The sequence below is a fragment of the Thunnus thynnus genome, chromosome 14 (assembly GCF_963924715.1).
Source record: "Thunnus thynnus chromosome 14, fThuThy2.1, whole genome shotgun sequence".
Classification (NCBI taxonomy): domain Eukaryota; kingdom Metazoa; phylum Chordata; class Actinopteri; order Scombriformes; family Scombridae; genus Thunnus; species Thunnus thynnus.
In genome coordinates this window covers 13,570,514-13,594,955 of record NC_089530.1, presented here as the reverse complement: position 1 = coordinate 13,594,955, position 24,442 = coordinate 13,570,514, and the positions used below count along the sequence as shown (strand labels likewise).

At 37.5% G+C, this 24,442-nt stretch overlaps 2 protein-coding genes across 7 annotated transcripts; one reads left to right on the top strand and one right to left on the bottom strand.

Annotated features, from left to right (window-relative positions):
- Nucleotides 1-1,916: 1,916 nt before the first annotated feature.
- LOC137196941 (serine/threonine-protein kinase ICK-like) lies at nt 1,917-12,351 on the bottom strand. 6 transcript variants are annotated; one of them, XM_067609939.1, is made up of 14 exons: nt 12,139-12,351; nt 9,694-9,962; nt 9,387-9,441; nt 7,869-7,990; nt 7,675-7,754; nt 7,429-7,561; nt 7,157-7,328; nt 6,044-6,211; nt 5,538-5,960; nt 5,015-5,223; nt 3,949-4,091; nt 3,563-3,679; nt 3,358-3,465; nt 1,917-3,220 (listed from the first exon to the last, which is right to left on the bottom strand). In XM_067609939.1, exons 2-14 carry the CDS (start codon nt 9,792-9,794, stop codon nt 3,069-3,071), a joined length of 1,983 nt encoding a protein of 660 aa, XP_067466040.1. In that variant the 5' UTR covers nt 9,795-9,962; nt 12,139-12,351; the 3' UTR covers nt 1,917-3,068. The 6 variants fall into 6 exon arrangements, with proteins under 6 accessions (XP_067466040.1, XP_067466043.1, XP_067466042.1 ...); XM_067609942.1 differs by having other exon boundaries at nt 5,015-5,220; XM_067609941.1 differs by having other exon boundaries at nt 9,694-9,958.
- Nucleotides 12,352-13,946: 1,595 nt separating this feature from the next.
- Nucleotides 13,947-22,509, top strand: fbxo9 (F-box protein 9). The gene is made up of 13 exons (XM_067609946.1): nt 13,947-14,116; nt 17,030-17,101; nt 17,488-17,619; nt 17,722-17,779; nt 18,125-18,221; nt 19,208-19,338; nt 19,434-19,548; nt 20,342-20,460; nt 20,814-20,904; nt 20,986-21,081; nt 21,225-21,318; nt 21,821-21,975; nt 22,058-22,509. The coding sequence occupies exons 1-13, from the start codon at nt 14,114-14,116 to the stop codon at nt 22,164-22,166; spliced, it is 1,272 nt and encodes a 423-aa protein (XP_067466047.1). The 5' UTR covers nt 13,947-14,113; the 3' UTR covers nt 22,167-22,509.
- The last annotated feature ends 1,933 nt before the right edge of the window (nt 22,510-24,442 follow it).

Sequence of the window (24,442 nt, the reverse complement as noted above, 5' to 3'; positions counted from 1 at the left end):
TAGGAGAAACGTAGGGAAGTCAAGCTCCAAGCTTCAGACACATCCAAATGCGGCGCTGCACGTGGCAGTTTGCCTTCCTTTTTTCATTTAAACCAGCTCTATTTTTATATTCATTCATTATAAGACCTCATAGAAGAAGAAGATAGATACTTTATTAATTCCAAAGTGGGAAAATTAAAATGTTACAGCAACAATGAGGTAAAAAAAAAATAAGTAAAAGTTGTAATACCACAGTAAAAGTCATCTTTATTAGCATCAAATTATACCTAAAGCACCAAAAGTATTTGTTATTCAAAATGGTGTATTTCAGAATAATAAATATTACATTACTGGATTGTAATTTTTGACGAATTAATATGTAAGCATTATACATTTTAACTACTTTATGCTTTACTCACTGGCCACTTTATTAGCAACACCTGTGCAATCTAATGCAATCGTGCCATCAATTCTACTTTTATGTTGCTTATACATTTCCAGTTTTTGTTGACATTGTCAGAAAGATGATAGTTCTTTATTTTTATTATTAAGGTCGTAGTGGGTGGTGGTGGTGTACCGTAGTGCATTACATTGAAAAGTGTTACTAATATTTTGCCCCCCTCATGTATGTTAATGGAGTAGACAAAATAGTAGGAGCACCATTCAATATAATGCACTCCAGCACTCCATCAAATTATATTTAAAAGTACCAAAGTTGCTATTTAAACTGGCACATTTCAGAATAATAAGCATCAGAATAATCGTTTGACTCCTGTGGCTTTCAGCGTAATAGTGCCACCCTAATAACCACTAGTATGGTTAAATATCATAGTGCTTGATTGTAATGTTTGATGCATTAATATGTAAGAATTACAAATGTTATAACTACTTCATATACTGCCAGTAGCTTCATCTATAAAATCTGCATGTATTAGTTGATTATATTTTGTTTTAAAAATCTGAATGTGCAAAGTAACAATTAGCTAATTGTAGCTGTAATGGAGTAAAAACTATAATGTTTCCCTCTGAAATGTAGGAGAGTAGAAGTACAAAGTAGCCTAAAATAGCAAATTACTCAAGTGAAGTACAAGTAAGCCAAAACCGTACTTAAGTACAGTAGTTGAGTAAATGTACTTTGTTATATTCTACCACTGCAAACTGCTACATACTACATATAGTACTGCCACATCTTCTCTTTCATCTTGTGTTTTTAACCATGCTACTGATTATTAGGGTGGCACTTGTCTCTTCATACATTTATAGCTTGTCTGTTTCCTGTCTTTATTTCTGCTTATCCATTTATTTATTCATTTTGTTCCACTAAAAAGCCCCAGTCCTCCAGATGGTGGCGCTCTATAGCAACTAAGTTTGTGCCATAAACGTTCCTTTGAGAAATATAAAGACACATTGATACCAAAATTATTTTATTAGCCTGACACACTGGCTGAATTTCTGCTTGCAGCTATAATTTATATTCTGTTATAAGTTACTTTTGCTTGATGAACACATTTCTACTTTGAATCACATTATGTACCTCTGCAGGCAAAATGCTTTTCATCACATTGTACCCACTCAAGTTAGTAAATTTAATTTTAATCAGAATATCAGATGAGTATATGAGTGTTCATGCATATATACTGTATGCATTAACAGTGATGTTTTATCATTATTTTTTAAGATTATTTTTAGGCATTTTTGCCTTTTATTTGATAGTTGACAGTAGAGATACAGACAGGAAACACAGGGAGATAGAGAGCGGTATGATACTGTCTGGATTAATCTCTAGTGTTGTAATCAATCAGTAATCAAACCAGCATCATGGAACAGAGGCTATAAAATGAACTGATGGATCAATTTAACATTTTAAACTTTTTTAAATGTCCCACAGTTGCTCAATCAATTAAGTGTTTTGTGAAAAATCACACTTACCCAACATATCAGCACCCAAATATTTAATTACAGTCAATAACTGTTAATTCAATAATCACACTTAACTAATTGAGAATGTGCTGGGTGGCGTTTTACTGCCTAATACTGAAACTGGTTTCTACAGAGGGCGGCAACCATTTGCACTGTATTAACTTAAAGGGGAATGGATTTTACACATCAAGTCTGTTTACAGGTCTTGGGGAGTACTACTGCAGACATGGAAAAAAAAGAGGGAGCTAATTGAGGCCACATCAGTCAAGGCTAAAGACTACAAGTTTGAGAATGAAAACAATCTGGTGGTGTGGAGTTAAAAAGAGGTGAGATTACCAGACCTCTGTAGCCCACTCCTCATCTCTGCTTGAGGCTGGTGGCTTAAGGCTACATTAGCCGCTACTAGCATAACACACCCAAATCCATGCAGTTGAGTAAATTGGGTCAAGTTGCATTGTGGGTAATGTAGGCAGCAGGTTTTTCCAAAGAAGAAGAATGCATGGATTAAAAAAAAGCTATATCTGGTTCTGCTGCATCGATTTTGATCCTTTTTTTAAAATCAGCTTTGTGAGTGCAACAATGTTATATAAGCGTAATGCCAATCGGCTGAGTACTCTTAACTGAAATTAAAGCATTGCCTCGAATTTCTTTGAAAACATATAATGCACAAATAATTACCTGATTGACAAGGCTACCATCATAAAAACAAAAACACCAGGAATATAAAAAAAGTGATATACTGTACAGAGGCAAAGTAATTAGTTAGCCAAAACCAAGTCACAGTGAAGTTTTCATAAAGTTATAATATGCATATCATGTATACAGGCTGGCAAACACCATTCAATGATAAATCTTATACAAAACTGAGGGTGCAGGTGTAACCTCAGCAGGACAGCAGTTATGTTACAGAAATACAAAACAAAACACAAGAGGAGCAAATCTGGGCTCAAATTTTGGCTGGTTGCATTTAGCATATATACATATACATTAAGATATTTTACAACTCACAACATCCATAGTACACATAATGAAACAAAATTTATTGCTGTGTAAGATGTATGTACAGATTTTTGATTACAAAACAACTAGGCCTACTCTTTGGAGGTGCAAGAGCTTTTAGGAGCGCAGATCTCTCTTCCAGGGCAAAGATCGGAGCCCTGGGGAGGCCACTAGCGGTGTCCGTATTTGGCAGACCAGTCTGTTCGCCCATGGATGGCCTGTACTGGCGGGCGTGGCAGCAGACCAGGGGTGCTCTTGTTGGCCAACGGCATGTTGGCAGAAGTGCTCATATGACTCCGGCCAGACCGCCAAGTTGCATAATCTAAGAAAAGCAAGCAGGAAAAGTGACAATCGCAATGAAATAAATGTAAAAAGAACAAGTTCATTTGGTGTTTAAAAAGATCTTTTTAGATGACAGTTTAAATATAGATCGCAGAAATCTCTAAAATTAATCCTCACTTGATGCAGTTGATTCCACTGAAGAACCCTGATGCCCTCTATGACCAGCAGAGCCAACATCTTTTTTGTAAAAGGATGGCATGTATCCACCCGGGATTGTATTTGTACCTGATATTTAAAACAAACAAAAACAGATCCATTAATCAGAATCTAGTAAACAGTGGAATGAGATGCAGAGATTACAGTGATCATCCCAGGAGATTACCATGAGTGCCTCTGCTCGGTAGAGTCCCTCCGAATGGAATACTACTGTTGCCCCAAAGATGGCTCCCGCTGAAGTCTTTACTTGCATTTATGGCCACGTTCTTTTTTGTGCTGATGCCTGAAGGAGACAGTGATTATTAGATGCATTGTCCTCTGAAAACATTGTTAGGCTGATTTTGGACAACACTCACATGGAGTTTTCAACCTGAAAACAGGACATTGCAAAAAAAGATAAGGTACAATTATTACCAAAAAGAAAAGGTCAGTTTTATCAGAAAATCAGTAAAAGATAGTAAATAGGTTGCAGTAGAAACGCTGATGTGCTGTAGATTTATTTGATTAGTCCTGGTCCTACTAATGAGAGTCTTCAGATATTCAGCACATTACCAGGTAAATATCTTGACTGCCTCAAGTAATGTTGTTTGGCAGAGGCGGTCCTCGATGGCTCCTGGTAGGCTGTAGACTTATTCAGGTTTAAAGGTGCGTCTTCCTTTGCATTTGGTCGACTGAAATCCAGAACATTTCCATATCTGAAAGACAGAAAACATTCCATACACAGACTGTGTATAAAGATGAACGTAGCGAGGTGTGACGTCACCCGTTTGTTCGCATTGGAGCCAGTTTGAAGCCCAGAGTTGCTGCTTACGGTCGGTGCCACATTTTCCGTTTGGAGCCAAGACCTTCCAAATAAAGAGTGTGAGGTCTTGCTTTTTACGCTCTGGAAACACACCCCTGTTACTGAGCGGTGCACACTTGAGCTAACTAGCTAATTAGCTCCTTTAGCTAAATTATGCTAACACGGCAGGTATCGTTATCAAGTAACATAAAATTTACTGTTGACTGTTGATTTATTGTTGACTGTTCTGGAAAAAAACAAGACATTCGAAGACGTCACCTTGATCTCTGGGAAACAACGATCGATATTTTTCACCATTTTCTGACATTTTATTGACCAAACAACTAATTGATTAATAGAGAAAATAATCAACAGATTAATCGATAAAGAAAATAATCATTAGTTGCAGCCCTTCTCACAAACTCAAACAGACCGTCTTTGCTGGTATTTGCAAATATTAAACATTGTTGCAGACATCAGTCAGTCCCTTTCCTGCTGTAAAAGCTCCTTAATCCACATTCAGAAAGACACATTTAAGTAGTTTGCAACTGTTGGTTAATAATTAAATTACTGCTAAATAATTAATACAAATATTAAAGATAATACTGAGCCTGGCAGTGATGATACTCCCCTTTGAGGGAGGAGGGCACCTCCCCCTGTAATATTAATCCTGTCCTCATAGGGCTTAATGTGGTGTGAATTACTTGCTTGTAGTGATATTGATGAATGGACATTAGCCTGTGTTTCGTATATTTTGTTTTTTCATTGCTACAGTGCTGATTCCTCTGAATCTGTCCTGGCTAAAAGTTACGTTAGGATGACAGCTTACAGCCTCACCTGCTCAGTGCGTCCTCTCCCTGCCTCGACTTCTCTCTGGAGAAGTTACTTTTTCCAAGAATACTTATTGACGTTAGATCAGTTTCTTCATAGTCGTCCCAGTCTTCACCCTTGAGGTGTCCTGTACCATGGCCCCACCGCCGACGCCCTCCCTTCGGTTTCAACTGATAGCTCATTAGGTTTGCGTTCTCTGACTCCTGCCTCGTCTGCTAAAAGAAAAAAATCAATAAGGATCAGTGGTGATATCTACGATGATCATGTATGAGGAATAATTTATGCACAAACAGACAAAAAATTTAAATAGTGTTTATTAATGCATTTGTCAACAACTATAACTCCACCAGTGGGCACCTGTATGTAGAGGCTAGACTGATAATGGACAATATAGTAAAATACAGTTGTAATACTGTAATATAAAATGTTTCTTCACAAATACTTCTTGCACCTGCTTATAACTACATTATAGTGTGTTATAAACCATTTAAGTGTTTATATACTGCTTATAAGGCATGTCAAGCCTCACCTTGCTCTGGAGGCCCTTGTCAACAATGTAAGGAAGGTGGCTCTGTGGCGTTCCTTCGCTCTGTTCCTGCTTCAGGATGTGCTTCGGCTGCTGCTCTCGCACCAGCTCTGTGTGCCGTTGGTACGCTGCCACCTGGGCAGCTGCTGATATGGGAGAGGGCTGGATCTGCTGCAGAGGCCTGGAGGGGGAGCAGTGTTGGTTCGGGGGTGGAGGCTGGGAGGGGGGTACAGGCTTCAGTAGCAGGGGTTGCTGCTGCTGCTGCTGCTGCTGCTGCTGCTGTTGCTGTTGCTGTTGCTGCAGTGTCTGTTGTGACTGTAATGGTGCCTGCAGCGGAACAAGACCTGGCTGAGGTCTGCCCTGCTCCAGGATCTGCTGAGGAGTGCCCAAAGCCTGGCCCACATGGAAGTAGGAGTACCTGAGAGCCTGCAGGAGAAAATATTTGGATGAACAACATCAGTTTATATTCTGTATGACTGGCTGTGAGAGCAGTGTAAGTCATACACTACCTGGGCAGAAGCTGGTCTCTTCTTGGGATCCCACTGGAGCAGGTCTGTCATCAGATGGATGGCTTCAGGGCTGGCATTTGGGATGAGTGTCTTCAGATTACTGGGAACACACTGAGGCCAGCGGAAGTTCATAGCACATCCCAGCTGGTATCCCTCCGGCCAATCATTCTAGAGGAAGAAGAGAGTCCATCTTACACACCACATTTACCATCAAATCATTAAAAAAGAAAATCTATCTTTATTATAAATAGTTACACACTGCTGTCCAATGAAAACCATGGATCTCCAAATTTGTCCATTTGTAATTTTTAAGATAACTAAAAGGATTAAGTGTTCGTTTATGGGTTGAGATAATTCTCCTACTTCTTAAGATAAATAAACCAAAGTTTTCCAGACTGTTTTCAGTCTTTGTGCTAAGCTAAGCTAACCAGTTCCGGGCTCTAGCTTAATGTTTATTGTATGGCATCAATCTTATCATCTAACTATTGGTAGGAAAGTGAATCCATGGTACTGTACTATTTAATATGCCAATACATAGTGTGTCAAATGCAGTATAAGTACCAGGATGTTCTACTACATCCGGTCGCATTTTGCAGTATACAAGCCAGCATGGTTTTCTGGCTATTCTGACCCACAATCCTCTGTGTAGCTGAAGATATGTCACATCAACTGAGCCTCTGAGAGAACACAGACAGATGACAGCGCAATGACAGTGTAAAGACGGAAGCCAGTGCAATGACAGAAGCCACAATGACAGATGAAGTAGTGTCACAATTGTATGCAGCTGCAGTATGTACTAAAAGAAAAAAGTAGAAGTATGTGATTTGGAACGCAACATTAGACTACTTGTTTTAAGTCTTTTTCCGCTGGATTGGGTAAAAAGAGTATCTGCTCTGTCAGATGATTCAAAAACACAGTTGCAGCACATCCACTGTAGACCGGGTGTGTCAAGGAGCAACATATACAGAACTCTTTCTAATCCAGTGTGCATACATAGTGCATTGCTGTGCCATCATACATTTCAACTAATATTAAATACTTCTTCACTTGTCTCACCTTGACTTTGAAGAACATTTTTTCAGTATTTTTTCTTCCACTAGTGAAAATTGTTACCTTCTTTGGTGTCCCCAAAACTTGGCAAATCTTGAATATGGTGTCTACTTCGCTGGAGCCTGGAAACAGAGGCCTGAGGGTGTAAAGCTCTGCCATGATGCAGCCAACTGCCCACTGGTCTATGGGTGAACTGTAGGATGTGGATCTGAGCAGAACCTCCGGGGCTCTGTACCTGGTGCACACAGAGAAAAGGTGTTAGGACCTGAATGGGCTGAACTATAAAACAGACTTTCATTTAGGCTGTGTGAAAATAAACTGTGACAGAAGCTCACCATCTAGTCGAGACATAGTCTGTGTACGGCGGTCGAGATCTGATCTCACGGGCGAGCCCAAAGTCAGCGATTTTCACCAGCTCTGGGCCCATGCACAGAAGATTCTCAGGTTTCATATCTCTATGGAAAAACCCTAACAGAGACACACTAAATTTATATCTTGAACTATGAAATTTTATATCATTAGAGTTACATTTCAGTCGTGCCATAGCTGATTCAGCGCCTTGGAGTTGTAAACAGACATACCGTGTTTATGAATGAAAGCGAGCCCCTGTAGTATCTGAAACATAATATTTCTTACAGCAGATTCAGGAAACAACCGAGACCTGCAGAGAGACACAAAAACCATCAGAAGCTCAATCATTTCTTAAACTGCAAGTATTTACCAAATATACTAAAATGTGGAATTAATAATGCAACAAATAACTGTACACACACACCTGTCTTTCATTAGCTGATACAAATTTTCCTTCATGTACTCAAATATAAAGTACAAGTGGTCATTTTCTCGAATGACCTCCTTAAGTTTGATCACGTTAGCATGGTTGAGTTTCTTTAAGGACTGCAAGAATAAAGACAGATTATGTAAGAATATGTGGAAGGTTTAAACATAAAAAAAAAACCAAAAACAGTAAATCCAACCATGCTGGACAATTTAGACACACACACACACATCCCTGCAGCACATTCAGAAGCAAATCCCTACAACTATAAAACAAAATTTTCTTGTTAAAAATAGCTACTGTAAGAACACAATGTAGTTTTTGGGGAAAATGCCGCACAGGTGGGATTTATGCTTAAAGTCAGAGTAAGCAGGATGGAGAAATACACACTTTTCCCATGCACTGGGATGATTTAGGTTTAACCATGCTAAATTTTAGTAAGGGGGAAGCCATAGTGGGATTTTGAGATTTTATGGATTGACATGCTGTATTCATAATCTAGGACTCTGAGGACTAGCGTGTTCTAAAGATGTTTTGCTGCATTAAGGTCAAGCTCTAGGAAAAAGGGGGTGTGTAAGCTAGGGGGGGTGGGAACCAGAGCTCAAAACCAACAGCACACAAGAATCACCTTCCACTCTTAGAGCTGCTGTGTGACTTTGCGCTGTGAGGAAAGTTTAGACAGTAACATTCTGAATCCGTGCAAAAAGAAATGACAAAAAAAGCTTTGAGTATTTGACAACTGGACTCAAAATGTACAGCAAGTTAATTATATCAACATAAAACCATCAACAGTCTGACAATACTTCAATAAAACATCTGTATTCTACACAACAATGAAAAATCAACCCAAAACAGCAACATAGAGAGTTCTGGCACCAAAATATTGTGCAACTGGTTACGGCAGCAATCCAGGTGACAGCATATATAAGTGAGATTCATTTGCAGCCGGAAACATAGTATATTAGTACGAGATAAAGCCCCATATACACAGTGGAATTTAGAAGCTGATACCAATATTGATATTTGAGACTTAAAAACATAAATAAGCATGTTTGACAGGATAGGAATCCTTTAAATTTATCATTTTCAAGAATTGTGACCACATCATGTACAGAGTGAAACATTTTTTAGTGCTCAGTGCTCTCCAGTGGTCAAACTATGTAATGGAGACTATTTTTAAGTAACTGCAGATCCTTGTTACTAATCTACCAACATATATACGCTAATACCAATATATTTGCAATAAGCTACTAGAATGTTTGGGAACATGTCCATTTCAGCATAATTTTGATCTGTAAATAAGGACCTTTCTCGTCCATAATCCATGGGAGAAAAAGATGACAGACAACATCTCTAGACTCTAGACTGTATAAATTGTATATTAAAGTAAGACATTCCCTTTAAGTTGATTTTGGGTTGATTTTTCTGTAACATTTCTCTGCTATTCACATTTTCTCCAATAAAAATTGTCCTAGTCACTGTGTTAAAAAGAAAAGGAAGAAAAGATAAACAAACCTTGACTTCACGGAGGTTCATACATTCTTCCCAGGAGTAGAACTTCCTTTTCATTCTGAAAAATAGTGTTCATGTCAACTTATTTGTTAAACGTGACGTCAAATTGCGTACATCCCTTTTTAAGCTGCTGTTAAGTTTAATAACAGTAAAAAAAAAAAAAACTCCCATGAAGAGTCCTCACTATGTGATACCCTCACAGATGCCAAGCATTGTGTAAAATATAATGTAGATCATTGGCTCTACAGTTCAGGAGAGAAGACAAATCTATGGAAGGGATTCAATAAGCATACAACACTCAGATACTTACTTCTTTATGGCAACTAGTTCCCCTGATTCCAGACTGCGGCCGAGGATGACGGAGCCGTAGGTGCCATCCCCGAGCTGTCTGATCGTTGTGTATCTATTCATTATGCTTGTCCTTCCATAACATCATCCGGGGGCAGATAATAACTGGGTGGAAAACAGAGATGTGTTCGCCTCCTGCTGCTGAATGCAACCAGATTTTCCTGTGACAACAGCAGAAGACCGCGGGCAGAGCTGGAGGACTCATGGTGTCATGGGCTTGCCACCAACTAGCTGAAAGAATAAACGACAAAATGATTTGTTGAAAATGATGTAGCTGAATTAAAATGTACGCTCATTTAGCAGTTTCTTAGGTATATCTTGTTAAAACAGATGCAGTCCGATATCAGTTAATCACACATTCATGTTTAGTTTTCGTTGAAACTGTTTAGAAGAGGTATTGAATACTAGAAATATATATAAACACAGTAACTCAACAGCATCGCAAAGCCTCAAAAATGACCATTAAGTTGAATCAAGACCTCAAATCTTAATTTGAAAAAATTAATTGATAAGTTGACAACAATCAAAGTAATCAATTAATTGTTTTGAGTAATTTTTTAAAGAAAAAAAGTCTGAATCCAGCTTCTCAAATGCGAATATTTTCTGGTTTCATTAGTCCTCTGATATTAAACTTAGTATCTTTGATGGACATTTTTCACCATTTTCTGACATCTTATGGACCAAACAATTTATTGATTAATCAGGAAAATTATGAACAGATTAATCGATAATAAAAACAATCGTTAGTTGCAGCCCTAACTACAAATTAGTATCGGGAGGCTGGCTACATTCATCCTCTAAATTCTTCACATGATAAATGTAGCTTTCTTAAAAGACGGGTTCACAGTTTTTCAGGCCTATTTTAAAACAAGAGTGCTTAAATGAACATCGAAATAGGTTTTCCTTGCCATATCATTCCTCTTGTTCCTCCAATCCACAGCCCTACTTATGTGCAAAAATATATGTAAAAGTTTATCTGAAGCTAATATGAAGCTTCAGTCGTCCAAATTAGTCAAATCAAGTAGATATCTTTCAACATTACAGTCTTTTTAGTGCCAAAGTCCCTCCTTTTGTTACTAAACACAGCTAAACAGGGAAACACTGTCCGAGGAAACATTAAGAGGGAATTTGATGCTAAAAAGACTGTAAATAAGGCAGATATCCACTTGACATGACTAACTCATACTGCTGAAGCCTCATATAAGCTTCAGATAAACTTTTAAATGCATTTTGCACAAAATGACTGTGGACACACTCTTGATTTTGGCCTCCATAACTTACATTGAAAATGCATTTGAAGGGGAACTTTTAATAGCCAGTATGAACAGGAGGAATGATTACAGTGAGGAAAATCTCTTTCAGTGTTTATATGGGCTACTGACTGTTGTTTTAAGACAGACTTGAAAATTTTGAACCTGTCATTTAAACTTACACTTTTATATGCCTGCAACATGAAATAAAGGATTTGTAATGAAGATCAGAGGACTCCTTAGTGTACCTCCTAGGTTACTATATAGAAAATGAGTTGTTAGTGACAAATGATATAGTTTATACGGTAAAAGCGACAGTATAAAGGTGAACGTTTGCGAAGTGGTCCTTTAAGTTACTTCTGACCGTTATTAAACATCTCTTGGCTGACTGTCGTTATGTCTGGATGGTAACCCTACATTTGAGAAACTCTCGCGAGATTTGTCGTTGTTCATCACTAATCATCAATAATTGTGTTTTACAGTGTGAAAATTCTGTGGTTTAAACTTTCTTAGCCTTAAACGGTTCAAAAGACACCAGGCTAAAGATAGGGAAAGATCACGGTTTAGTTAAAATCATCACTCTCGCGAGATCTTTCGCAAATCTAGGGTTACCACCTACACACGACCAGTTTATCAACATTAACGGTAACTGCTAACTTTACGTTTCAGTCAATGTTATATGTGATCATGTTTAATGACTCTCATGAGCTCACTAACCAGCATAGCTCAGTAGCTGCCCAGTAGGTTATAAAAGAGCCCTTCACCAGTACGTTATCAGTCTATTTTCACCTTTTTCCCTTTATTTCCATAACGTTACGCAGCTAACGTTAGCTGTTGTATATCTATTTTAGCTAGTTGTGCAGAGTAAGCCAAGGTAACATCAATTTTGCACCAAAACGGCTATTTCATTGACAGAATTCAAACTTAAGTTAGTTGCACTTTATTGTGCTTTTCATACTATAACGCGGCGTTTGCGTTGTGATTAATTACTTGGCGGTTGTTTTGTGCAGTTAATTGCAGCAAACGTAGTTGCAATTAACGCTAATTGTGGTGTGGTGGTGCTGGTGGTGGCCCAGCTGCGGACAAAATAGAGAAAACACTGCACTGAATGGTCTCCTAACTGACTTAAAATAAACCAGGCAACAGACAACACTCACCCTCCTCACCTCAACTCGACAACACCTCATAGCCGAGCATTCGTCATCGATGTTCAACAAATGGTTTAGCGGGATAATCATCTGCCTGGCACCATTATAAGACTGGTAACCATCACACAACATATAAATAACATTTCATCTAGGCCCCTTCGTCATAATCTCGCGTTGCTGTAAAAACAGCTTGCAGTCTCACAAATCACAGCTCTCCTCCGCCAGCAAAGATACAAAAGGGGACGAAATAGATCCCTTCATCACCCTTAAGTACTGTTTTAATTTCCGCAAACGATTACTTGCATTAAAGGTATGCACCCTGTTTTCTGGATTTTCCCCTCTTTTAGTCCACGTTGTGTTTCTTAATAATACTCACTCATAACACAGAAAAGATAAAAAGGAACAATATTCAAAAAATACTACAAGAAAGGAGAAAGAGTTTTCGACTCAAAACAAAGGCGGAAGTGAGCGGTATGGAGTCCTCTTGATTCGCTTTCTTCTTCTTTGGTCAAATATCCATGGATGTATAAGCTCTTATAATACATCCATGCAAATATCCTACACTAAAGCGAACGCTGGTTTAAGGACGCAAAATGTTTATTTCGCTCGGGAAGTAAACACGCAGATCTGTGGTGGAAGTAGTGCTCAGATGCTATACCACAGACAATACAAAATTGTGCATATATCCCACCAACAAATTCGTCTCAAGATTTGTGGATAAAGATAACAAATGTGACTAATGTAACTAAACATCTAATGTCAGTATATCAAGGTATTCCAGAAAGCAGATTTAGTGAAAACTCAGTTTGTTAACCCTGAGATGAGGGAAACTCTGGGTTTTCATTTCCAGTAAGAGAGTTCACTTAAACTCGAGGTCAGTTACCATGGTAACTGAATATGTGAACCTAAACTGTGCGCTGACAGGTTTTATTCAACAAACCCTTTTCTCTGCCCCCTCTTCTCTACGGACCCCCATTTGATAAGCTTTTTGCTTTTAGATGTTTTATTACAGAAAGTGTGTGAAACCCATGACCAAAATAGTCACACATTCTGTCACTGTGTTACTTATGGATATTATAGTGAAAATAAATAATAACAACAACAATAATAATAATGATAGTCAAAAAGTAATCGTGCTTACAAAATCTACACCTTTCGAGTTATTACAACGTTTTTAATAACTTTTATTCAGCACAGTAAGTCATGTATTAAAGTTTGAAGCCGATACCATTAACGCCCTAGGAGGAGATAGCGTTTATGCAAGGTTCAAAATTGGCACAAAGTCATACTTTCATGGGTGAATTGTGGACTTCTTGTTGGATTTAGGTAAGGGGTGCCAGCGTATGATTTGTAGGTCTTGATGAGACGAATGATTGAGATTTGGTTCGATCTCTCTACGATATTCCTACGGGCCGTGGAGGCCATTTTAGTGACATAGGTGGCGCTATAGAGCACATTTTGGCACTTTGGGGGATAATTTTTACATTTTATCAAATTTTTCACCACACCTGATGTGCGTGCCAAATTTGGTGAGTTTTTGAGCATGTTTAAGGGGTCAAATTTAGGGTTGAAGTGGCGGATTAATAAAGAAAGAAGAAAGAAACAAACAAACAAAATAGATACAAGATTATAATTATATTAAATTACTGCAGATTTTAGTTCTATATATTAATATTTATTATTCCAGCATTCGATGATGTGGAGTGATAAGCATCATTTAAGGATGAAAGAAAAAGTTAAGAGTACTCCAGAGCAGGACTGGGCGCTTTTCTCTCCTCTGTGTTTCCACTGGAGCGCACCATGGATGTTATCACCGACTTCCTGTGTCGCTGCAGCTCCGAGCTGCTGCTCAGCGACAACATGGCTGCGTTCCTGCGAGCTCGGAAATATGTCCGTTGTGTTGTCCGCTTCTCCGACCGTGAACTGTAAACGCTAGTGTCGACCGTTTGTGAAGATAGAAAGACAACTTTCTGGCCACGCTGTCATGGTGGGTCACCGTGTTCTTTTAGCTGTTAATTCAGCTAGAAAACGTGTTTAGCCAGCTAGCTCGCAAAGCTAACTTAGCTAACTTACCTGCCTTCTTCTACCTGCTCGACGTGTCTTTACGCCATTAACCAGCTCAGTTACCAAACCCGAAAATATTGAGACAAGTCCCTTTAATTAACGACATACGTGCATGAGATTGTAACAGATTAATTATCTTTTTCACCCATTAAGGTAATGTTAGCATTAGTGTTGTTTTCGTGATATTAAAGTAACATTAGCGAGTTTCTCGATTAGTTTTGTGTAGCGTTGGAAGAAGCACTTAAGTTAGATCCGTAAGTAAAAGTAGCAACACAGCAATGTAAAAATACTCAATTACGAGTAATAGTCCTGCATGAAAAAACATACTTATATAAAAGTATTATCAGTAAACTGTACTTTAAGTATTGCAGCAAAAGTAGTGGCTTGGTCCCTCTGACTGATATATTAATATATATGACATCATTAGATTATTAATACTGAAGCATCAGTGTTAGAGCAGCATGTTAATGTTGTAGCTGCTGCAGGTGGAGCTAGTTTGATCTACTTTATATAAAGTTAATTAGTTTAGTCCAGTGGTTCCCAACCTAGGGGTCGAGCTCTTCCAAAGGGTCGCCAGATAAATCAGAGGGGTCGTGAGATGATTAATGGGAGAGGAAAGAAGAAAAAACGGAAGTTCTGATATACAAATCTGTTTTAAGTTTTTGGACTTTTTCTCCAATCTTTGATTTTTGGTTAAATATTGGATCATTTAAACATTTATTGAAATGAAATCATGTGAGAAGTTTAGAGAGAAAAATCACTATTTGGTGAACTCATAGACATCTGAAATGTGAACCCGACTACACACTGCTTTTTGTAAAATGTCAGAAGCTAAAAAGGTTGGAAACCACTGGTTTCATCTCTAACAATGTGTTGTATTACAAAAACTTGTTATATTATCCATTGTGTCAAATCTTCATCTGAAAAGTAACTAAAGCTGTCAAATAAATGTAGTGGAGTAGAAAGAACAATATTTCCCTCTGAAATGTGGAAGCAAAAAGTAGCTTAAAATGGAAATACTTGTACTTAAGTATAGTACTTAAGTAAATGTACTTAGTTATATTCTACCACTGGTTTGGGGTTTTTTTAAACTTCAGCTGCAGTCAATGCTGCTAACATTTGATAGATTATAATCCAAACATCCAAACACTGGTTTCTTTGCCTTGTTTCCCACAACTAACATCACTTTTTGACACAAGTGATGGCACTGTTTATAACAGCTTGGAAACAAAATAATAAAAGGGTTCAGGGATTGTTATTTGTCACATGCTCACCACAGGATCAACTGTGAAGTGTAAAGTGACAAGCATCACAAGACTGTGCAAAATACTAATGCTGCAACTAATGATTATGTCATCATTGATTAATCTGCCGATTATTGTCTTGATTAAGCAATTAGTCATTTGGTCTATAAAATGTCAGAAAATTGTGAACAATTGTGAATTTTTTTTTTTTTTTTTAGTGACTCCAAATGATTAATCGATTATCAAAATAGTTGGCGACTAATTAATAGTTGGCAAAAAATCGATTAATTGACTGTAGCTCTACAAAATACAAACATCGTGCTAGAGCTGCAACACTTGATTGATTAGTTGACAACTATTAAATTAATTGGCAACTATTTTAATAATCAAGGAATCATTTGAGGGGGTTTTTTGTTTTGAGGGGTTTTAAAGAAAAAAATGTCAAAATTCTCTGATTTCAGCCTCTCAGATGTGAATATTTTCTGGTTTCTGTGACAGTAAACTGAATATCTTTGGGTTGCGGACTGTTGGTCGGGACAAAACAAGACATTTAAGGACGTCATCTTGGGCTTTAGGAAATAGTGATCAACATTTTTGACATTTAATAGACCAAACTATTAACGGAGAAAATATGGATGCAGCTCTACATTGTGCAATATAAAGATAATATAAACAAAGTGTTATATTAAGAAAAAAAATGAATGTTGTACCATATGAACAGCACTTATTCCACAAAAGAGGGTAAAACCAGAAGTTTCAAAATTAATAAATAGAACATAAAAGTATGTTTACATTAGTTTACTTATATTATCTAAATGTAATGACCTGATGAAGTCATGAACAATGTCAAAGAGGATGAGGAGTTAAAAATGAACATTATACGGCTATATATAAATGTAAAGTATTTAGATCAACCAGCCAAGCCTGGATCACTGCCCACATCTCAGATGGGTTCAAACTGTAACAGAAACAAAATTAGAAGGAATAAATGTAGGGAAACAAAATGGCAACGCTATCTTATCTTAAGGCTGCAACAGGCGAGCTGAGAAGATTCATGCTGCCACATGGACGCCTGCAGTAGAAGGAGTGGTGTCATTACAGTCGGATCTGGACGAGATAAAGCAACTTTGTTTTTTTTTACAGTTTTACAGAATCTAAGGGAAAAAAACGTAAAAATGACACTTCCAGGGCTGCCACTGCTGTAATGAATGTTTTTCTTATTCATTCATCTGTTGATTGGATGGATTTTTTTTTTCACTTTGTTAAAAAAAAAAAATCAAACTGTGGTTGGGTGATACAGCATAACAAAAAAGAAACTCAGCAAAAGCTACATTTAAAAAAAGACCAATTGAATAATAATCTATAATCTTTTATGTCTGAAGAAAAATAAGACATAAAAGATGTTCTATCTCTAAATCTCTAATAAATATAAAAGTTTGAACATGCTGCATTCAAAGGAGGCTTCTCTCTGTATGTTAAAGACTTGAGATCATACAGAACATTATCATCTGGAAGAAACCTATGATCACAGTTATAATTGATGTTAAGAGAATGAATTAAGTTAAGTAATTAATCACTTTTCCCTTTTACAGGCTGAAGAAAATGCAGATATTGGAGGCACAATTGAGGAGGAGGATGAAGGTTCAGATGACCCAAATCCTCAGGTGAGATATCCTCAATGGATATAAACCATGATTAAGTTTTTTTTCTTCAAATTTCTCTATGAATGACTGTATTGATGGTAAGTGTACCATCAGCATATGAGACCAGTATTGTTCCCATGAGGACACAAGTTACCTCTGCAGTCCAGTTCATGGTATTTGAAGTATTATCGGATTGTCACTTTGGCTGGTTTGAGAGATTTTTCCAGATAGTTTTTTTTTTTTTTACCTAGAGGTTTGTTTCCTGTGTGTGGATGTTGATCTCCTCTACCCTGTTGTTTTTTGTGTTTCCAATTCAGAAACCAATCTTGATACCAAACCCTGCTGTTTGTAGCTTATGAAATCCACAGTTTAATTTGGCACTGAGTAACTTTTTAATTCAACTGCAGCTGGAGCTCAACGCGTTCAGAGCTCAGTGGATGTCTGAACTCAAACCGAGCTCTGGAGCAAGTGGAGTGAGTAAACCGCTGCAGCGACCTACAGGTCTGCAGAGTACGCAGGAGAATGCTCTGGAGGAAAAAGTAAGTTGTGACAAGATCTCTCCGGGTCAACACGTACCTTAGAGTGCTGTCACTGAACGTTACAGTGCTGCTGAATGATTGACGCGAGTCCTCTTCCCTCAGGCTACAGAGCTGTTCCTGAGAGCTGTTCAAGAAGAGCAGAACGGAGCCGGCTATGAAGGTGTGTTTCTAGGATGTACAGTGATGAAAATTGTTAATGAAAGGAAGAAATGATAGATTTAACTTCAAAAAACAAAATATTATGGAATTAACAGAAATGCTTCAGTTCATTCACAGAATAATCTTATGGAAATTGCTACATTATATCAATTTTTTAAATAAAACAGACATTTCTTACCGTCAATTGGTATTTAAATTAAGCATGTGAATGATTTCAACTGGTGTGATGTCATTGCCATTGACAGTAATCTAATTTCTGGATGAGAAAAGGAGACAATTGATTGCATTGGTTTAGCACTTCAGTTAAGTCATAAATATATGTATAATATGATGTTTTTACTCACAGCTATCAAGTTCTATCGCATGGCTATGCAGCTTGTGCCTGACATTGAGTTTAAAGTCAACTACAGCCGTCCAGATGCGGATCAAGTTGAAGGAAACTAGTAAGCTGCTTTTCATCTTTGGATGTCCTCTGTTGGTTGACTAGATTAAAATCTGCAATATTTCCAGATGTTTTTTTTTAACATCATTTGAAACACAAATTGCAAACTTTTTAAGTATATCTCAAATTCTTAACCAATGTGTATGAATACACCTCTAATTGATATGATTGTTTTAGATGTGGTGAGTTTTGAGTAATAGTTTATTTTACAGCTCCTTTAATTTAACATTCATTTCCTGGAAATTTTCGGAGTAATTTTTAGGACATAGTGATGCAAATTATAAAAAAAACTGAAAAAAGTTAGTTTAGTTGGTAAGTACAGATTCATTATATTTGGGTTCATACATAGTTGTTTATTTGCAAAGATTCATAATAAATGAGATTCTTAACAATTAACGGAAAATACTTTTTCAGTATGTTTCAGTACGTTTTCAGTGCATAGTTTTCTGTCAAATGATCTATTAACTGTTAAAATGAACTGTTAAATACCTGCAAATTGCTCAGAAGATTCCCAGGAAATAAGTATAAAATGAAGGGACCTGTAAAATGAAGTGTTACCATGTTTTGCATTAATTAAATTAAATATGATTGTTGGGTGTTTTTTTAATTCCACATGACACTCAGGGCTTTGTAGGATTTATATTCTATATCACAGTTAATGCACCAACTTTGCCTCTATAATCTAGTTGAATTATCTTTGTCAGCTACATTTATGGCTAATAGCTATATTTAATTTTCTGCCATGTTAACTTAAGGTCACCCAAGTAAAACTATTGTTTCCTTTAAGTTACAGTTAGTAGAGAAACAGATGTTTAGCGTTTGATGCCAAAGATGACCAGAGTGACTGAAAACAGATTTTTTTTCTGTTTTGTTAAACGTATTAAGAATGTCTGAATAATATGGCGTGAAGGTTTTTTTCTAAGTGCGTGTATGAGATAAAGCGATGTTGTCACTTCTTAACCTGAACATAGCGTGTTTTTATTGCAGCACTGAGGAGAATGATGTCGATGGCGAGATTGAGGATCTAGTTGCCTACTTCGAGCATCAGCTCACTCTGGAAAATTCCTTTCCAAAGATCTGCACTCCTGAGGTGGAAAGGAGTCAGATGCACATTTCAGGTAAAAAAAAAAAAAATCATTTTTTTTACATCACAAAAGTCTTAATCACAATGTACTCTTTATTCCTAATGTTTCCTTTTTTGATTTGACTGCAGCCTTGCCACGGGAAATCCTGATGTACATATTTCGTTGGGTTGTGTCGAGTGATCTGGACATGCGAGCCCTGGAGCAGCTCTCTTTGGTTTGCCGGGGGTTTTACATGTGTGCAAGGTCAGCCCCGCTGTCATAACATATCAGATGTGTGCCAACTGGTTTGTCAACACCTTGCTTTTCTCAGACTTTGCTTCTCAAAACTGATGCTTTGGGCTATTAGGGGCAAGTGTGACAGAGAGAGGAAGAGTGAATGGGACAAGTCACATCCAGCGTTTGGGAAAGTAAAATGTGTCTCATTTAATAATAAAGAAAAAAAGACAGGATGTCCATTATGAATCTAACCCAGTCATTTTACATAGAGACCCTCGTTGGAGACTTTGTTCTTCTTGATTTGTAAACTCATCACAATGGAGATTGAACAAAAGATCTGTGTCACTAAAATGTTTTTTTCCTTTCAGAGCAGTTATGAAATGTCAGTATTTGTCTGAATTTTTTTGCGACACAACAGATTAGAGCTGCAATGATTGATCAAGTAGTCGATCATCCCCTATGTTGATAATTGATTAATAGCTTCAGTTATTTTTCAAGCAAAAATGCCAAATATTTGATGGTTCTCAAATGTGAAGATCTGCTGTTTTTCCTTGTCATATATAAGTTAATTGAACAAGTTAACATTTAAAACTGTGACTGATGACATCTTCTAATTGTGGGTGCCATTTTTTCACAATTTTTTAACATGTCCTAGACCGATTAATCGACTAATCTAGGAAATACCTTACAGATTAATCAATACTGTAAATAATGGTCAGTTGCAGCCCTACAAAAGATTCAGGGTGTAAAAGCCACCTGCAGGTACATGCTTTGTGGTTCAGTCATTCTTAATTTTTTTCCCCTTTTAACTTCTGTTCAGGGACCCTGAGATTTGGCGTCTAGCCTGTTTACGAGTGTGGGGACGGAACTGCACCAAACCTGTACCCTTCATATCCTGGAGAGAGATGTTTCTGCAGAGGCCTCGTGTCCGTTATGATGGTAGATATACATTCAGTTGATTGCAAATTAGGCATTCCTTGTCATACTTTGTGAGAACGACATTGATATATTGTATTTTTGATTAAAACTATGCAAACTTCAAGATAAATGTAATAACAACAAAACATCAGTCGTAGCACCAACGGTCTCAAATTACCAGTTCAACAATTAGCTAAAGATTGGAATTGATAATAATGTTGGACTGATCCTGATGTTGCCTCTTAATACAGACCAATACTGCTGCTATAAAAATGTATATATTTTAGAAATATGTGTTGTATAAGTTCTTCTCTGCACATCCAATGAAGATATTTTGCTGGATTTTGAACTTTCCATTCCTATTTTCTGAACAGGTGTCTATATCAGCAAGACATCATACATGCGTCAAGGAGAGGAATCGCTGGATGGATTTTACAGGGCTTGGCACCATGTTGAATACTACAGGTAGATATTTGACTTCTGCCATTGCATTTGTTTTGTGAATTTGTTTAGAGATCACTGCCAAATGTTGTTGTTATATCACAGGTACCTCCGGTTCTTCCCTGACGGCAGCGTCGTCATGCTCACCACCCCTGAGGACCCTCTGTCTGTCGTTCCTCGCTTGCGTACTAGGAACACCAGGTAAATCTTCTGTATCTTGTACATTCTAAGCTGAAAAGGATGCCGTAATATAACAATTTTTAACTGAACCTTCAGTGTCAATATCAAAATCATTTCACAAGTCAGCACTTCTTACAATTATTGAATCTTGTGTCACTTTACAGGATGGATTCTGTCATGTTCGGTCATTTCCGTCTGTCACAGGAGACAGACAATCAAACCAAAGTTTTTGCTGTTGTCTGCAAGAAAAAGGAGGAGGTGAGTACAACTGCCCCCAGCTCCAGAAGATACCGTATTAAATGATTAATGATTTGTTTTAACTGAACTTTTAATATCGATACTTAAACAAATACAAATAAATAATTAAAACCATTTCCCTGGAAAAAAGAAAAAAATGAATGTAAAGGTGAAAAAGAATGATAGAAAATAATTTTGACTACCTATGTCATACTTTTGACTTAGTATCTCATAATTTTCACTTCAAAAGTTATAATTTTGAACATCTGTAGTTTTGATTTTAAAATGTTAGACTTTGTATTTACTATTTTTAGGTTTTATTTTTATGTTGGAGTAGAGCGTCCATACTTGATCAACGGACAGTCAGACAGAATCAACATGGTTACTCATTACACGTGTGCTGAAATTCAAATAAAAATTTGCTTCACTGCTCTTTAACTAGTAAAGTCACAGTGAGGTGTTATTGATTTAACAGCCAGTTTATACCTCAGCTTGTGAACTGCGTTGTAATAATCGTTCACAGAAAGCGGCCGAGATTCAAAGGAATCGGTTCTGCAGGCGGAACCCAGCACCCGAGGCTGAGCACACCTTCCATGTGGGACTGCATCTGTCCTCTGGGGGGCGTCAGAGTTTCAACAAGCTGGTGTGGAACCACCACTCCTGCCACATCACTTACAAGTAAGGGACTCGATATTAGTGGCAAAAAAAACATTGATTTCAGTATTTGTTTTTAAAGTAAGATGTAAATTGTGTTTTTTAGGCTGACTGGGGAAACAGTGATCACAACCTTTGACCTGGACAGGATGTACACACCTTTCTTCTTTGCACGTGTGAAGAGTTACACAGCTTTCTCCGAGCAGCCACTCTAAGCAGCCCGGCGACCTGCACACGATCCCTCCGAAGTCTGGAGACCACAGCAGAAGTTGATTCACCACTTTAACAAAATGCATTCTCCTCACCCTGTATGATTTCTGCTGCAGTTGGATTATGGTGTCAATAAATGAACCCTCACGTTTCCTACACGCAAGCATGTTACATTTCAGGTTTCCACTATGGAATACTACTTATTTTTCTGATTTCAGAAATGATGATAATGCGCTGAGAGCAGAAATAATTTACCAACCAACCCTCACCTATTCCCAGCAATGAATGTTCATACTGTTTTTGTTTCATGGTGCACTTTCCCCCTCAAATAAACAGTGGTGAACAAAATCTGTTCTTATGGTTTTATATATTTAAGATGTTTGTTTTGATCAGTTTTAGACTTAAATGCTGCATAGAATTGGATAAAAAGGTTCATGTTAAAGGGTGTGAAAACAACAAACATGAGCCTAAGGGTAGTGATGTGTCAAATCTGAGCAGTTTACTATTCAACAGTATGTAGTTTTCACTCATGACTACAGGGGGAAAAAAGGAAAAGTAAAATTACAGATCATATTGCACAACCTCAGTGAAAAGACATTTCAGACTAATACATCATTTGTCTTGCTGAGGACACGCGGGGTATAATCCACGTTATTACATTTTCTGGGAACCGAGCACAGACAGATCAAACAGGATTTGCAGAGAAAAAAAATAATAAATGTGAAATTGTATTGGATTAGGCTGCAATGATTTGTGGCCTGTTGACTTTCCTATAGCCGCTCACTGGAAATAGTCGACTTAAACTATAGTCTTCCAAATCTTCCGTTGAGATGGTAAATAAAATACTTAAATGATATGTTTCTGAACAGCAGTCTTTTCTATATAGATTAATACAACAAAAGGCTTCACAGAAAATCCAGGTATGAGTATAAATAACCCGCTGATGCACGACATGGATCAAAAGTGACCCAAACGAATTATTTTGTTTTATATTGTTGCATGTTATGCATTTCATTACTCAATATTTAGTTAATTTCTCAACCAGGTTGTTTTTTAACATCACAAACTATTATTTTAATGTTATTTTTGTATAAAAGAACATTTTGGTATCACTACTCCATAAATGCACAACATGGGTCAAAAATGACCCGTATGTATTCTCAATGGAATTTGATAAGAACCTTTGATTTGTTTACATATTTGTCATAAGGAACATATTTAATTATGTATCACAGTTTCACCTATTTTCAAGACTGCCTTTATGTGACACATGTATGTTTCATTGTACTTTTCAGCTCAGAATATACTGTACATCATGAACATACATTCATTACAGGTGATCAGCTGGAGAAGCTAAACACAGCAGAGTTCAGACAGACAGAAACCAAACTGTGTTCATCATGTTGTGGCGACTCAGTCGGTACAGAAATGAGACATTTACAGGTGAAACCTAATATTGAATACTTGCAGTGTGTAAGATAAGATCAGTTTAAGATGAATACCACACAGAAGACTGTATGAACATATCACCCAAACACTGAGGGTTAAACAGTAGAGGCCTGTCTGAGAAACACACTCTGTTTTTCCACCTGTTGAAGACACACATCATGCTGATATAAATCAATAAACTTGACACATTGCTAACCACACCGCTGTTTTCAGGAAAAACCTCTACACCATCACCCCACCCTCTCTGTCTCCCTCAGGCCATGGCCTCTGAAAATCAGTGAGAGAGGCTTTGTTTGCATAGCGGCTGGCCAGCAGACACGCCACCAAAGCTCACAAACAGTTGCTCTGTCCTGCAAATGCATGCTGTGTGTGACACGCAGCATTCCAGTGCATGAAGTCTGCAGACAGCTCTGACGAGGAGCTCAGAGTGATACCACTTAAGTAGAAAAGGACTTCCACCCTTGACTGGATAGAGAGAGCACTAATTTCTAAACTCCCTGAGTCAAAGTAGCAGTCAGAAGAGGGACAGCTTTCTAGGAAAGTTTACTGCTTGCTAGTTCAGGGACAACATAAAAAGTACAACTAATACCTGCATGTGGCAAACCAATACTAGGAATTAGTCAAGGCAGTATTTTAGTTTACAGCGAAGATTGGTCTGTTATTATCAAGGATGCCAAAAATTCCTCAAACCTCAGTCTTATCAAAGCTCACAAAGTGAGAGCTGATATGAGGAAAACAGAAAAAAAGCTCCATGCGTAACTGAGAAGCTCAATCCACTGAAAGCTACCACTTACCAATGAACCAAGAAATTAATAAAATGGAACACACACAT